A 17,327-nucleotide genomic window follows, 5' to 3' on the forward strand; every position below is an offset into this window, starting at 1 on the left:
GTACAAAATCCCTAATGTGGACAGGGTATTAGAGTTGCCAGTTAACCTAACCTGCATGTCTTTGGACTGTGGGGGAAACCGGAGCACCCGGAGGAAACCCACGCGGACACGGGGAGAACATGCAAACTCCACACAGAAAGGCCCTCGCCGGCCACGGGGCTCGAACCCGGACCTTCTTGCTGTGAGGCGACAGCGCTAACCACTACACCACCGTGTGGAGGTTTTGTAATGTTTTTAAATAAAAATATAAAACATATAATCAAATATAATACAGAGCTCCAATTCGCGCCAATAAACATGTCTTGACTGAACCTGAAACAGTTGTAGGGTTTGTTCATCATTTAGCATAAGGACATTTGGTTCTTTTCTGTGAGTCGTTTAAAATGAACGAATCATTCATGAATCAGAAATTTGAATCACTCTCAGGTAACACATCCAAAACAAGAGGATTTGTTCTTGTTGATCCCGCTGCCGCTTTCCCCTCAGCTCCGGCTACAATGCCGCGCTCTCGGAAGATGAATTGAGCTGTCAGATGTGGAACCAAAGTGGCTGCTTTTGATCCTCATGACCCCGAATTGTGGCTCATATAAAACGGGCGTATGGGAACAACAGGATCACTCCGTCACTCCTACCCGCTGTCACACGGCACAAATTGAATTTGTCTTCCACGGCTGGCTGGCGGAGAGTATTAGCGGGCGGAGGGGGATTTGTTTCAGCATCATGTGGAGGGGAATCTGGCCGGATTAGTCTTCCTGCTCAGCTGAAGATAAATCGCTCTGGCTGACCACAAGTGGCCAATCATTACGAGCCTCATTCTCTAAGATGTCTTCCTTTACGAGATCTGTCACACAATCGTTTATTTAATGGTGATGTCGACAGGTGGAGATGTGAATGCCCAGAGCGGATTAGCACACTGACAGGCTTAGCGTCACTCAACAAGGATCCATGCTGAGCCTGAATGAGCTCAAACCAAAAGACAAGCTTCCATTAATGCTGCTTAGAACAGAAGGGCTAGTAAAGTGAAAGTCACAGTCTGAGAGGGTCTGAGACAGTCCTAGAAGGTCTGAAATTGTACAAGATGGGTTCAAGAGAGTCTGAGATAGTCCGTGATGGTCTTATATGGCCTGAGATAATACAAGATAGTTTGCGATAATCTAAGATGTTTTGATATATGAGACAGTCTGAGATAACCTGATATAATCTGAGATAAATCACTCTGGAGGAGATAAACTGACATGACATGAGATTGCCTGAGATAGTTTGAAATGGTCTGAGATAATCTGATATAGTCAGATGGTCTGAAATGGGCTATGGGAGTCTGAGATGTTCTGATATAATAGGACATCCAGAGATGTTCTATTATAGACAGACAAGTATTATCACTCTCCTTGAGATAATTCAAGAAAAAGAGAGATAGTCTGAGATAGTCTATGATGATCTAATATGAGATCTTATATGAGATAATACAATACAGTCTGAGATGTTCTGATTTATGAGACAGTCTGAGATAACCTGATATAATCTGAGATAAATCACTGTGGCTGAGGTAAACTGAGATGAAGTAAGATAGCCTGAGATAGTTTGAGATGGTCTGAGATAATCTGATATAGTCAGATTGTCTGAAATAGTCTGAGATGTTCGGATATAAGTCTTTATTGTGATTGTCACTTTTCCAAAGGTACAACGAAATTGAAGGTGCTGTTGACTCATTATGAGTTATAGAAAGAAAGAAGAAGAAAAAAAGGGGAGAAAAAAATTAAGTATAAAAATAAATAGTAAAGTATACAGAGTTGCACTGGTAAAATAGTATAAACAGAATATAAACAGAAATCTATTATATGGTTCTATATGTACATGGATTGCACTTACAATAGTACGAACAGAATTGTTTTGGTTCTGTATGTACACAGATTGCACTGATAAGAAGAAATATACACCCATACCGTATATTGCACATTGGCCAAGAATAGTTCTATTGCACATTTGAGTTTAAAGCCATGACTGCTTTGGGATAAAAACTGTTTTTCAGACGGTTTGTCCTGGTTTTCATTGCTCTGTATCTCTTGCCTGATGGCAAAAGCTGGAAGAGACAATGACCGGGGTGTGAAGAGTCTTTTGAAATGTCCATTGCTTTCCTGCGGCATCTGGAGGTGTAAATCTGTTCCAGGGTGGGGAGGGGGCAGCCTATTGTTTTCTCTGCTGCCCTAACGACCCTGTGGAGTGCCGCCTTCTCTGAGGATGTGCAGCTGCCGTACCATACACACGGTCCGTACGTGAGCACACTCTCTATGGAGCAGTGATAGAAGGCCCGGAGCAGATTTTGGGGGAGACAGTTCTTTCTGAGGATTCTCAGAAAGTACAGTCTCTGCTGCGCCTTCTTCAGCAGCTCTTTGGTGTTGGCACTCCAGGTTAGGTCATTCTCCAGTTCAATGACGAGAAACCTGAACACCGGGACTCTCTCCACACAGGCCCTGTTGATGATGAGTGGCTGGATGTCAGCTTTGTTTTTCCTAAAGTCAATAACCAGCTCCTTTGTTTTGGTGGTATTGAGGAGCAGATTGTTGACTTTGCACCACTCTGACATCTGCTCCACCTCGTCCCTGTATGCTAGCTCAACCTCCTTGCCCGAGATGAGTCCGACCACGGTCGTGTCATCTGCGAACTTTATAATCTTGTTGCTAAGGTGGGTGGAGACACAGTCATACGTGTAGAGGGTGTAAAGGAGTGGGCTTAAGTACACAACCCTGTGGAGAGCCGGTGTTCAGGCTGAGAGCAGTGGAGGTGTGGGAACCCAGCCTGACCTTCTGGGAGCGGCCTGACAGAAAGTCCAATATCCAGCTGCAGGCGAGTGGTGAAAGCCCAAGGTCCACCAGCTTGGACACCAGTCGTTGTGGAAGGATGGTGTTAAACGCCAAGCTGAAGTCCACAAAGAGCATTCTGGCATAGCTCCCCTGCTGCTCCAAGTGGGTCAGTGCAGCGTGAAGTGCTGTGCATACAGCATCCTCCGTGGATCTCTTTGCTTTGTAAGCAAATTGAAGAGGGTCCAGCTCGGCAGGCAGGCAGGCAGGCAGGCAAGGATATGACTCCACACCAGTTTCTCAAAGCACTTCATGATGACAGGTGTAAGTGCCACTGGGCGGTAGTCATTCAGGGTGTTGATGTTAGGTTTTTTTGGCAACGGTACAATATATGAGACAGTCTGAGATAACCTGATATAATATGAGATAAAGCACTCTGGATGAAATAAATTGAGATGAAGTGAGATAGTCTGAGATAGTTTGAGATGGTCTGAGATAATCTGACATAGTCATATGGTCTGAAATATTCTGAGATAATCTGAGATGTTCTGATCTATGAGACAGTTGAGATAACCTGATAATATAAAATTAGGTACTACCTAATAGCATAGCTTCCATTCAAATGAAAACAAACATGCAACACATGGTGGACTTTGATGTGTTTCAATTTCAATTTTATCACGAGAAGATAAATTTCTCCCAACTCACATGTATAATATTATTCTTTTTATTACTATAAACTACAGCGTGCTTTAGGGATTTATAGCAAAATGTTTTGAAAACAAAAGACAGACGATTCATGAAAACACTGAGTGGATTCAGGTCAACTTGTCAGATCCTGAAGGATTTCGCAGTGATTTCATAATCAACATCACTATTTAGAATTAAATTCCTACGACTCATCATTTCTATTCATTCATTTTTTACACGTTTTTTCTCTTTCGCTTTTCTTGTGAAAGATTTCTTCGCCTTTCTCTCGCTCTTTCACGTCTTCTTTCCTTTTCTTTCTCTGTCAAAACTCTCTTTCTCTTCCCGGTTTTGACTTCATCTTTCTCTCCTTGGTTAACTTGTTCTGACATCTTTTTAAAGTTTGTATAAAAGTGTGCAAAAATGATTATTATTTTGTTGCGCTGTTTGAGTTGTTCTCGGTGGAAAAACCCGATAAATATGAAATTATCTGGAGACAAAAATAAGTTAAGTAGGTGCGCTCGTGCTTCTAGTTCCCGCCAAAATCAAACAGCCAATCAGAATCGCGAGGAGCGGGGACGGACGGACGTACATGGCTGGGATCCCTGTGTGTCCATGAAAAATCAACTCGATGGGTTACCAGATTTTCTTAAAGGTCCCATGGCATGAAATTTTCACTTTCTGAGGTTTTTTAACGTTAAAATGAGTTCCTCTAACCTTCTTAAGTCACCCCAGTGGCTAGAAATTTCATAATGTGTAAACCAAACTATGCCCACCCTTTGTCAACATTTGAGAATGGCGCGTCAAAACGGCGCATTGATAGGCTCCTTCCTTTACTACATCAGCAAGGGAGATGATCCCCACGCCCCCCCTCTGGATTCCCACCCACTGTATGGATTGCCCGCCCAGCTCAAAAGTTGCCACCATAGATACATCACTTCAATTTTGTAGTGAGGAGACCATAGAGGACACAACAACATGGCACCACCTAAGCGAGCGAAACATGGAAATTGCGCTGTACATGGATATGACAACACAGAAAGGAGTCTGTTTTTACTGCCGACGGGAGAGCCCCTGAAGACGCAGTGGCTTAATTTTATTTACTCCAATAATACGCCGTCGAGTCTACCTAAGACGGTGTATGTTTGTCGGAAGCATTTTCCTGATGAATGTTTCCACAACTTGGGACAGTACAGGGCAGGTTTTGCACATCAACTGTCACTGAAGCCTGGGTCCGTACCAAGCATCCCTGCCGCATCAGCCACAAACACTGAACAAGTAAGTGTATAACTGTTAAGTCGTTTTGCCGTGTTTTAAAATTGGTGCGTTAGCCTTGCAATGGCTACATTAGCTGTGCAGCTAACCGCTTCCTGCAGTTAGCCAGGTAATCTGCGCTACAAAACCAAAAAGCATGCAGCATGCTCTGTTAAACTGAGTTTAGTCTGGAAATTGACTGTAACTTATGAGCTTATGTTTGACTATTGCTCCGCAATGCATGTCTTCTGTTGGATAAGCGCTATGTTGCTGTAGTTGCTGCTTCTATCCTCTTTGGTTATGGAGTGCGTGTTCAAGCCTAGGGTATTATACGTTCGTAAACTACCACTCCGAACACTCTCACTCTCTGTTCTCTGTGTCACGTTGAGTTTATGAAAGGAGTCCGAGGGGTCAAAAGCGAAAGCTTGGACTGTTGCTTGACCTGCCATTGCTACTGTTCACACACAGGTAGCATGCCCGCAGCTTGGTCAAGCCCTTCCCCCTCCCCCCATGGCCCGCCCCCACCCTCTACCCTTCCCCGCCTCCTGCTTCTCATTAGCAAAACGACGCACTGGGAAAAGGGCTGAAATGGGGCTTTCTCCCAGGAGGCTATATCTAAGTGCCGAGGGTTCATTTCGAGAAAGGCTGCGGATATAACATCCGGAAACCTCCACGAGCCCGTTTAAAGCATCAACAAACCACCATGCCATGGGTCCTTTAAGTATGGAGCTCCTCCGCTATAATCTGAGATAAATCACTCTGGATGAGACAAGATGAAATGAAGTGAGATAGTCTGAGATAATCTGAGATAAATCACTCTGGATGGGATAAACTGAGATGAAGTGAGATAGCCTGAGATACTTTTGAATTTTTTTTTTATTTCGAACATGTATAAAAAAAAAATGTATGTAACTATTTGTACATACAAAAGAAAGAAAACGAGAAAGTGACAAAAAAAGAATAAATAAAATAACATGAAGAGCCAAGACATTACAATACACCGCACATTGTTCGAAAAAGGAGTACTTTGAGATGGTCTGAGATAATCTGATATTGTCAGATTGTCTGAAATAGTCTGAGCTAGTCGGATATAATATGACAGTCAGAGATGTTCTACAGTAGTATTGATAAACTAGTATAAGCTGAGATAAATATCACTCTCCTTGAGATAATTCAAGAAAAGGTGAGATAGTCTGAGGTAAATCATTCTGGTTGAGGTAATGTGATAAATAGTGCTGTCCTTATAAACATGAGATACACACTTCACTAACAAAAGCACCCTGAGTGCACGTGTGTGTGTGTGTGTGTGTGTGTGATTAATTTCCAATGCTGCAAAGCTGAATGTTAGATGAATAAATACAGAACTCAGCCTGCAGCTGGGAGAGACTTTTCTTTCTTTCGCTTCTGAGAGGCGATACTTTACACATGTAGTGACGAGATAAACCACTGGAACAACAATCAAGCTGAGCGCACGCACAAAGAGACATCCTGTAAACGGCAGATAGAAGGGAGTGCAAAAGTTTATACACCCTTCAGAAAACCGATGATAAATTCCAACATGATGTTTCTTGTGGGCGGCACGGTGGTGTAGTGGCTAGCGCTGTCGCCTCACAGCAAGAAGGTCCGGGTTCGAGCCCCGGGGCCGGCGAGGGCCTTTCTGTGCGGAGTTTGCATGTTCTCCCCGTGTCCGCGTGGGTTTCCTCCGGGTGCTCCGGTTTCCCCCACAGTCCAAAGACATGCAGGTTAGGTTAACTGGTGACTCTAAATTGACCGTAGGTGTGAATGTGAGTGTGAATGGTTGTCTGTGTCTATGTGTCAGCCCTGTGATGACCTGGCGACTTGTCCAGGGTGTACCCCGCCTTTCGCCTGTAGTCAGCTGGGATAGGCTCCAGCTTGCCTGCGACCCTGTAGAACAGGATAAAGCGGCTAGAGATAATGAGATGAGATGAGATGTTTCTTGTGTTTGGTTTTACAGATGTTTCTTTATTATCATGTGTGTGTGTCAAGGTAAAACGTATTTCTAATAAAGTATGGCTATTCATTAAGAACTTTGTAATAACTGTTTGATTCTGTTTATGTTCAATAAAAAAATTAATAATAAACACACACACGCACATACACACACACAGTTCGTACAAAATGACAAGTTTTGCTATTTTATGTTTAACAATCCATCTATCAACAAAATCAAAGACATAAGTAATGATTTAAACACAGTCTCCTTTAATTCTCTTTCAAAATTCAGAACCTTTAAGAGTTCTTCAGTCGTCTCTTCGGGAAAACCTGCAAAGGCTCGATCTAGAACCTTACAATATCGGCTACGCTCACGTTACAACCCTCACTGTTCAGTTCAAATTTTGTGCTCAGATCGGATTTTGTCTATTCGTCTTGATGGTTCACGCTGTGATCTGTATTTAGCTGTAATGTGAACACATCTGTCCTCTGAAACGGCTCGTGGAACGACTCGTGGTATTAAATCTGACTAAATGGATGCGCTAGTAGCTAATGTAAGCATCGCATTTTGCTCTGGAAGACACAGACAGTTCCTGAGCTGCACATGATCAGGTCGAGGAGGTGAAAAACAGCCAGATGGAGAGATGTTGCAGTTTTCGTAGCTGTTGTATCTCCTCCGTTGTTGTCCTGCTGCTCTGTCGGTGCTGCTGGTGAAGACGGAGATCAGCGCATGTGTACAGACAAAAAGCCACATGAATTATGACCTGTGATTCACATTTATGGCACGGGGCCATGAATCGGATACATATCTGATCTAAGACCACATGTGAAAGTGACTCACATCTGATTCGAAAAGATCAGATCTGTGTCACATTAAGGCAAAAAATCGGATTTGAGTCACTTCAGCCGAGTAATGTGAACATACCCATTGTTACTTTTAACGAACCTCAGAACGCTTAATTATCCAATGAACTCTCTCTCTCTTTCTGTGACTCTCTTTCTCTCCATATGTCTGTCTGTCTCTCTCTCTCTCTTTCTGTTCTCTCTCTCTCTCTCTGTCCTTATGTCTGTCTCTCTTTCTCTCTCTCTCTGTGACTCTCTTTCTCCGCTCTCTCTCTCCTTATGTCTGTCTGTCTCTCTCTGCTTATGTCTTTTTCTCTCTGTTCTTTCTGTTTCACTCTGTGCTCTCTCTCTGTCTCTCTTTCTCTCCTTATGTCTGTCTTTCTCTCTGTTGCTCTCTTTCTCCCCCTCTCTCTTCTCTCGTGCTCTGACTCTCTCTCTGTCTGTCTGTCTCTCTCTCTCTTTTTCGACTAATATCTCTCTTTCTCTCGCACTCTGTCTTTCTGTTCTTTCTCTCTCTCTCTCTCTCTCTCTCTCTCTGTCTCCCTCTTTTTCTACTTCTGTCTGTCTCTGTCTCTCTTGCTCTGCCTCTCTCTCTGCCTCCCTCTTTCTCTACTTCTCTCTCTCTGGGTCTCTTTCTACCCCTCTCTCTTTTCTCTCTTGCTCTGCCTCTCTCTCTGTCTGTCTCTCTATTTCTCCACTTCTCTCTCTCCATTTAAGTGAGAGCTGTAAAGAACAAACAGGATTATGTGCTGAACAGTCCCAGCCAGTTGCACCTGTTCTTTCTTTTGCTTATTTTGTTATTTTTGTGTGTTTTTATTCAAACTCGTTTATGGACTCCGGTGTTTTCTCCTGTTCCCTCTGACAACATGTTCAGATTAGAGATCTGAGCAAACAAAGAATCTCATTACGTGCTGGTGTGGAAAACACAGAGACGCCAAATGAGATGAGACGCTGAGGCTGATGGGAATACTGCAGGAACACACATGCACACACACACCAAAGGCCCCCATAAGAAAAAAAAAATCCTCTGAGCATTCTGTACAATATTCCAGTCTGTAACATTCTGAAAATAATGTTCCTGCAAGGTTCTGAAATAACAATCTGTCATAATGATTTGAATGTTCAGAATGTTTACACACACACACACAGTGACTTTGCCATTCCTGCCATGTTGTAGGGAATAGCGCTGGAAATTCTGTCTGTTTTCAGTGAGTCAGATAATTTGACTCAGTTCACTCCTAAGAGTCGACTCTTTCAGTTTTGAAAAGGCTCAGTGCCAGCTCATATGGTGGAAACATTTTGATTAAATTACTCCGTGATTGTAATGACACTGTCTACATCTCAAAAAATAATTAAAAAATATAGCTCTCATGAGTTAATATGTCCGTTAGCTCTCTAAGTTCACCTAAAGAGCCAAAGACTTTTTGAGTCAGAGAAAACTCAAAAAGCCGATTTACGGTAATATGACTCAAAGAGGCAAGTCAAAAGCGACTCAAAGACAATGCAGAGTGACTCAAAAATCAAACTCAAAGATAACTAAAAGAGTATATTTAAAGACAGCTCATTACACTTAAAGATCTGACTCAAAGAGCCAAATCAGTGGGTCAATTCAGAGTCAACTCATACAGACAACTCAAAGAGCCAAGACAAAAGCCAAGTCAAAGAGCCAAATCAAAGATGACTCAAACAGACAATTCAAAGTGTCAAGTCAAAAGAGTCAACTCAAAGAGCCAATTTGAAGTGCCAAGTCTAAGAGTCAAGTTGAAGATGACTCATACAGAAAACTCAAAGAGCCCAGTCAAAGATGATCCATATAGACAGCTCAAACTGTCAAATCAAAGTGTCAAGTCAAAAGAGTCAACTCAAAGAGCCAAGTCAAAGTGTCAAGTCAAAAGAGCCAACTCAAAGAGCTAATTCGAAGACCCAAGTCAAAGAGCTAACTTGAAGTAACAACTCGAAGAGCCAATTTGAAGAGCCAAGTCAAAGAGCCAACTCAAAGGGCCAATTTGAAGAGCCAAGTCAGAAATGGCTCATACAGACAGTTCAAAGTGTCAAGTCAAAAGAGTCAACTCAAAGAGCCAATTTGAAGAGCCAACTCAAAGATGATTCATGGAGACAGCTCAAATTGTCAAGTCAAAGAGTCAAGTCAATGATGACTCAAACAACCAATTGAAAGAGTCAAAGAGAAAATTCAAAAAGCAGATTTAAAGACGACTTAGAGACAAATCAAAGATGACTCAAAGACAATGCTGAGTGCCAAGTAAAAAAAAAAAAAAAAAAAACACTGTGTGGCAGTTCCTATGTATGGGCGGAGCACAGAAGACGGCAGGCCAGAACTGAGTTCACAAAACTCTTTTTATTCAGCTTTTCAGCTTAAACACTCTCACACACATGCACACACATCAGCCATCTGGTTCGGGAGAGAGTCCCTCTGCTCTCGCTCTCTCTCCTTAAGTAGGGCGCGGTCACTGGGAAGACACACAAACACAGGTTAATTGCTCTCAGGTGTAGTGATTCTGCCACTTACCTTCCCTGACTCCGCCCTCCTGTCACAGACTGGCGCTTGACCATGCCCCCGCTGCCACATACCCCCACCGCCCAACTCAGGCCGGGTCGCCATCCGGTCTGCCGCCGATTCCCACCACCCCCCCCACCCCCCCGATGAGAGAGGAAGTCCGCCACGACCATCTGTGCCCCCAGCCTGTGGACCACCTTGAAATTAAAAGGTTGGAGTGCCAGATACCAACGGGTGATCCACGCGTTGGCATCCTTCATGCGGTGGAGCCACTGGAGGGGCGCGTGGTCCGAACAGAGGGTGAAAGGGCGCCCCAGCAGGTAGTACTGGAGGGCGAGGACCGCCCACTTGATGGCCAGACACTCTTTCTCTATTGTGCTGTAGCGCCCCTCATGCACCGACAGCTTCCTGCTGATGTACAGGACAGGGCGGTCCTCCCCCTCCACCTCCTGGGACAAAACCGCCCCCAGCCCTCTGTCCGATGCATCGGTCTGCAACATAAAGGGGAGAGAAAAGTCAGGGGAGTGTAAAAGTGGCCCCCCCACACAGTGCAGCCTTTACCTCAGAAAAAGCCCGCTGGCATTGCTCTGTCCACTGGACCGGATCTGGTGCCCCCTTTTTAGTCAGATCAGTCAGCGGGCTGGTGACGTCCGAATAATTAGGTATAAATCTACGATAATAGCCAGCCAGCCCCAGGAACTGTCTCAACCCCTTTTTGGTCTTGGGCCTCGGGCAGGCCACAATTGCTGCGGTCTTGTTAATTTAGGGACGCACCTGCCCGTTGCCCAAGTAGAAGCCCAGATACCGTACTTCCACCTGCCCAATCGCACACTTCTTCAGGTTGGCTGTGAGACCCGCTCGCCTCAGTGACCTAAGGACGGCCCTTAGGTGTTCAAGGTGCCTCGGCCAGTCATTACTATATATGATGATGTCATCGAGGTAGGCGGCCACATAGGTGGCGTGGGGGCGGAGGACCCTGTCCATCAGCCACTGAAACGTAGCGGGCGCCCCAAACAGCCCAAACGGAAGTGTGACGAATTGGTGTATACCAGGGGTGTTCAAATTGATCAATAAAGGGCCGTGTGGCTGCAGGTTTTCATTCCAGCCATGCAGCAGCACCCTGATTTGGCTTATTCAATCAACTGACACACCCACCCTTTAATCAAGGGTGGATGTGGCTGCAAGTATTTGACTGTGTGAAGACAGTTCAGTTGATTGAATGAGCCAAGTCAGGTGTGCTGCTGCATGGCTGGAATGAAAACCTGCAGCCACACGGCCCTTTATGGATCAATTTGAACACCCCTGGTGTAAACCAAATGGTGTGGAAAAGGCCATTTTTTCTCGGGATAGTGGAGTCAAGGGGATCTGCCAATATCCCTTCGTCAAATCCAGTGTCGAATAAAAGCGAGCCGTGCCGAGTCGATCGAGCAACTCATCAATAGGAGGCATTGGGTACGCGTTGAATTTAGACACCGCTTTGACTTTTCTATAGTCCACACAGAAACAGACCGACCCGTCGGCCTTGGGTACCAAGACCACCGGGCTGCTCCAGTCACTGTGGGACTCCTCGACGATGCCCATTTCAAGCATGGTCTCAAGTTCTTCCCGAACCACTTTTTTTTTTGTGTTCGGGTAGCCTGTAAGGGCGGATATGCACTACCACCCCCGGGGGTGTCTCTATGTGGTGCTCTATGAGGTTAGTGCGACCGGGCAGGGGCAAGAACACATCCAAAAACTTGGTCTGCAACTGGGCGACCTCCGTGAGTTGGGTTGGGGAGAGGTGGTCTCCACAGGGGACCGGAGAGGTACGTGATGCCAATGCCCCTTTTTGAACCTCTGGCCCCAGCTCCACCTTCTCCGGAACCACCAACACCAATGCCACGGGGACCTCCTCATTCCAGAGTTTCAGCAGATTGAGGTGGTAAATCTGTAGCGCCCCACCCCTTTCCGTTCGCCTCACCTCATAGTCGACGTCCCCGACTCGCCGTGTGACCTCAAAGGGTCCTTGCCACTTGGTGATCAATTTGGAGCTCGACGTGGGCAACAGTACGAGTATCTTATCTCCCGGTGTGAACTCCCTAAGGCGCGTACCCTTGTTGTACAGGCGGGCTTGCCGTTCTTGGGCCTGCCGCAAATTCTCCTGGGTTAGGTGGGTGAGGGTGTGGAGTTTTGCACGCAGGTCCATAACGTATTGAATTTCATTTTTGCTTTGTGAAGGTCCCTCCTCCCAATTTTCCCGCAGCACATCTAGAATGCCGCGCGGCTTATGCCCATATAATAATTCAAACAGGGAGAACCCCGTGGAGGCTTGGGGGACCTCTCGCACTGAAAACAGCAAGGGCTCGAGCCACTTATCCCAATTATGTGCGTCCTCACCTACGAATTTTTTTAATTATATTCTTAAGCGTGCGATTGAACCGTTCCACTAAACCGTCCGTTTGTGGGTGATACACGCTGGTGCGGATCGGCTTAATCCCCAGTAACCCATAGAGTTTGCGCAGTGTCCGTGACATAAACGTGGTGCCTTGATCAGTCAGAATCTCTTTCAGGATTCCAACTCGGGAGATAACGCGGAAGAGCGCCTCCGCAATACTGCGTGCTGAGATATTGCGCAGAGGCACTGTTTCCGGGTATCGCGTTGCATAGTCCACCAGAACTAATATAAAGTGGTACCCTCGTGCTGACCGATCTAATGGCCCGACGAGATCCATCCCAACTCTTTCAAATGGGGTCTCGATTAATGGAAGAGGGTGCAAAGGCGCTTTTGGAATGGCCGCTGGATTCACTAACTGGCATTCGCGGCACGCCGTACACCACCTACGGACATCACCGCAAATCCCCGGCCAATAGAATCGGGCCATTATTCGGGCTAGTGTCTTATCCTGCCCTAGGTGTCCAGCCATGGGATTAAAGTGAGCCGCCTGGAATACCAATTCCCGGTGGCTCTTTGGAATTAAAAGCTGCGTGACTCACTCTTTAGTTTGAGTGTCCTGCGTCACTCGGTATTACCTATCCTTCTTAATCGTGAAGTAGGGGAAGGACGGGGTGGCGTTTGGCTGGAGCGTTTGACCATCAATTACTCTCACTTGGTCAAACACATGCTGCACAGTCTCGTCTCGTGACTGCTCTAATGGGAAATCTGCGAGGGATTCCACAATAGAGAGAGGAGGGGCCGGCGGCTCCTCACTCTGACGCGGAGATGACGTAGACGGCTCTGTGACAGCTGCTCCCGCCAAAGCGACACCGGGACCTCCCCCTGTTAAATGGCAGGACCCACTCTCTACTAAGCATGTCATTAAACCCTGAAATCCCGGCAAATCAGTCCCCAAAATTAAAGAGTGGGTAAGGCAAGGATTAACCGCCGCCTTCACTATAAATTTTTTCCCTCGGAAAAAAATGTGGACTGACACCAAAGGGTAGCTGTAAATGTCCCCGTGCACACACAACACCTTCACCCCCTGTGCACCCCCCAATGCCTCGTGTTGCACCAGGCTTTGGTGAACTGAGGTCTGATTACAACCAGAATCCACCAACGCCTGATATGTATACCCTTGGATACTCACCGGTATGCGATACGCTCCAATCGAGGGCGGCTTCTGGTGCGTCGGGGATCCGAACCACCGCGCCCACCTCCCTTGCCGTGCACTGCTGTTGGAGGTGGCCCGGTTCCCCGCAGCGCCAGCAAACCGGCCTGGGCTTCCCCTCTGCACCGGTGTTCTGGGGCTCACTCACCTGAGGGGGGGGGAGAGACAGACACTCAAGGGCGAAACAAGAGGGCACCGCAGGTGCGGCGGGCCGGCTGGGGTGGTGCCGGCCCCCGCCTCCGCAGTGGGGGAATGGGGTGAGGACGGGACACAGAAGGAGGGGGAGAGAGAGAGAGAAGAGGAGAGAAGAGAAGAGACTGTCTGCTGTCCTGCCGCCGGAACAGCCGCCAAATGGTCCTCCGCCAGCTCGATGGCCTGATCCAGCGACGCCGGGCGGTGGCACTGGACCCACTCCGCGGTTCCTGTGGGCAAGCGCGCGATGAACTGCTCCAGCACCACCTGATCGACGATCTCCTCGGCGTCGCAGTTGTTGGCCCTCAGCCACCGCCAGCAGGCATCCCGGAGATGCTGGCCAAACGCGAACGGGCAGCCGACTTCCTCCAAGCGCAGAGCACGGAAGCGCTGGCGCTGCTGTTCGGCGGTGCGCCCCACACGCTGGAGGATGGCCCGGCGAAGGTCTGTGTAGGCCAGCCGGCGGTCGGCGGGGAGCTGTAGCGCGGCCAGCTGTGCCTCCCCCGTTAGCAGGGGGAGGAGGCACACCGCGCGCTGATCCATCAGCCACCCCGAGGTCTCCGTGACTTGCTCAAAGAGCGTGATGAAAGCCTCGGGGTCATCCTGCGGGCCCATCTTTGTCAGGGTGAGGGGGGACGGGCCCGCGGTGGAAGCGTCGATTGTCCCCGCCGACACGAGGAGGTGCCGGAACGCCTGTCGGTCCTCTTGCTGGGCCAACACCAGGGCCTCGAAGCGCTGCTCCTGCTCCTTACGGAGCGTGACGAGCGCCTGGTGCTGGCTTTGCTGGGCCGTGGTGAGGGCGTGGACCAGGTCGGCGAACGGGGAAGACTCCATGGGGCGGTTCAGCGTTCTGTGCTCCAGATCCCGGGTTTCGGCACCACTGTGGCAGTTCCTATGTATGGGCGGAGCACAGAAGACGGCAAGCCAGAACTGAGTTCACAAAACTCTTTTTATTCAGCTTTTCAGCTTAAACACTCTCACACATACGCACACACATCAGCCGTCTGGTTCGGGAGAGAGTCCCTCTGCTCTCGCTCTCCCTCCTTAAGTAGGGCGCGGTCACTGGGAAGACACACAAACACAGTTTAATTGCTCTCAGGTGTAGTGATTCTGCTACTTACCTTCCCTGACTCTGCCCTCCTGTCACAGACCGGCGCTTGACCACGCCCCCGCTGCCACACACTGCTTCAACAATGATTCAAAGAGCCGTCTCAAACATGAATCAAATACAACTCAAACATGAGGTAGACTCAAAAAGCCAATTCAAAGATAACTATAAGAATAGACTTAAAGACAAATCAAACTTGAAGTCAAAGAGCTGATTCGAAGAGTCACCTCAAGCCAAATCAAAGATGACTGAAAGAGTTAAGTCAAAGAGTCAACTAACTCCAAGAAGACTCATCAGCTGAATGAAAGATCACTCAAACTGCCGACTCAGAGAGCAGACCTGTTCAGTACAACACAGCACAAGCAGGAATGTCTAAAGCGTCATGTTAAAACCTTCAGAGGTCATCCAGAACACCTGGGAGATTGAATGTTCTTGGAAGCAGAAGGTCTTCAAACTTTTACACTCATAAAATGTTTACTAAATTTATTAGCGTAGGAAGCTTATCACCACCAGTTCAGCATGTAAACCACACGCCTTCTCAGGAGTCACAGTGTGTGGCTCAGTACCATCATTTACACCAGTCCCTTAAGTATTTTATCATCTGAATCACTTTTAAAGTAGAGCTTCAGGCAAAAAAATAAAGAAAAGGAAAGCATAATCACAATTTCACACTCCATAAAATGTTTGATTATTTATTTATATATTTCCTTTCATGCATAAATAAATACAGCAGGAGACAGTGGTACTCACTTTGGGAAACTGTTTGACAGGTATCAGCACTTTCTGACCCAGTTTCATGTTCTTGTTTATTACGACGTCGATGAACTTCTCGTCCTCTTTCTCTTCACCTTTCTGAATCTTTTCAATTTCTGAAATGGAGAGGGACAGAAATAGAGACAGACGGAGACAGGAGAGTGAGTCAGTTCATCAGTCAGAAACAGGAATCAGACAGTAAGTCGGCGAACACAATTACCAGACAATAGATGTAGATCAGCGTGCGTTTGGCCGTTAGATGAGCTGAAATAATGGTTCTTTGCGTTTGCCAGGTGTCAGTCACGCTGACTCTGTTTTAGCTGCTCGCTCAGCTGTGAAATAAGCTCTCCCAGTCACGCTGTAATTTAATTGGACGTGCTTCTAATTGCATCTGATAGGTATCTCTCAGGGTTATTTCTGGTAGCGGAGACAGAACGAGTCTGTCAGCGAGCGATCGAGGAAACATGAGCCATGGGGCGTCTCGAAGCTTCAGTCTCTCAAACGCTACTGCTTATTTCACAGCTACAGAACATCCTGGCGCACTGATCCAGCCCATGTCTTTACATTATACACCACCGTAATTAAAACTCTCATTATATCATCAATATACATCGATAACAATTTACAGGGGGTGGTGTGATGGAGCCGAGCTATTGCTACTATTCTTTTGCTATAACAGCATGTCCTGAGGAGTTTTATTCCTCTTATAACACAGCAGTTTGCCAACTTATCAAGTGACAGAGTCAGAGACGGATTACAGCACAGGTTAGCTTTTCATTAAAAAGAGACATAAATGCAAAAATGTAGCAACAATGTAAGGTCAAAAACCAGAAAAGCAAGAGACAATATGCAAGGCTTGGTAAGTCTCATAAACATACACCAAGTGTTACTTCGCAAACAGTCTTGGTGAGAGTCATACTGGGGGCGTGGTCTAGACAGAAGGATGCTGCATTGTTGTTGTTGTTGTTGAATGAAGGCGTCTTCTAAGGACGTTCGCGTCAAACAACCTTTTAGCAGAGCATTTACAGTAACAAGTGACATCAGCACAACATGTAACTAAACCAAAGAGTTAGCTAGTTGGTTAGTTAGCTAGTTGGCTAACATATGCCCCAGAAATAATTTCAAACAAATTTATTTAGTTACATAATTTGTAATATTATATAGACACAAGTGTTTTACTAGGAAATACGCCACTCGTATTTTTCATATGAGCTCCATCCAGGACACGGAGAACCAAAACCATGGCATAAATCTCTATAGGTCACTCGTGAGGAAATCGATAAATTGTTTTGATAAATTTGGGGACTTTTTGTTTGTGAATGTGTCAATATAATAAAAAGAAAATCACATGTTGGCTTGAAGATATGAAGTTTATCTTCTCATGTTGAAAAACTCACATTTTTCATACGAAACACATCGCGGCTCTGAGTGACATATTTAAATAATATTGGCTGACGCTGAGTGGTATATCAGATATATTCCATTCACCTAGCATGATACTGAATGAGTCCAAGACGAGTAGCTGAATGGAATATATCTGATAGACCACAAAAAAAAAACAGCCAATATTATTAGCATTTTACATGCACACTCTCTTGATATCAGCATTCTCACCTTCCAGCTGGTGTAGCGTTCATCTG

At 46.3% G+C, this 17,327-nt stretch overlaps 1 protein-coding gene across 1 annotated transcript in view; it reads right to left on the bottom strand.

Moving 5' to 3' along the window:
* Positions 1-17,327, bottom strand: part of khdrbs3 (KH domain containing, RNA binding, signal transduction associated 3) — a 264,289-nt gene that overhangs the window by 122,649 nt on the left and 124,313 nt on the right. Inside the window, exon 2 of the mRNA XM_060911501.1 lies at positions 15,685-15,803. Coding sequence (XP_060767484.1) covers positions 15,685-15,803 — 119 coding nt within the window. The remainder of the gene's footprint in view (positions 1-15,684; positions 15,804-17,327) is intronic.

This window comes from Neoarius graeffei, chromosome 2 (genome assembly GCF_027579695.1).
Source record: "Neoarius graeffei isolate fNeoGra1 chromosome 2, fNeoGra1.pri, whole genome shotgun sequence".
In the NCBI taxonomy this organism is placed as follows: domain Eukaryota; kingdom Metazoa; phylum Chordata; class Actinopteri; order Siluriformes; family Ariidae; genus Neoarius; species Neoarius graeffei.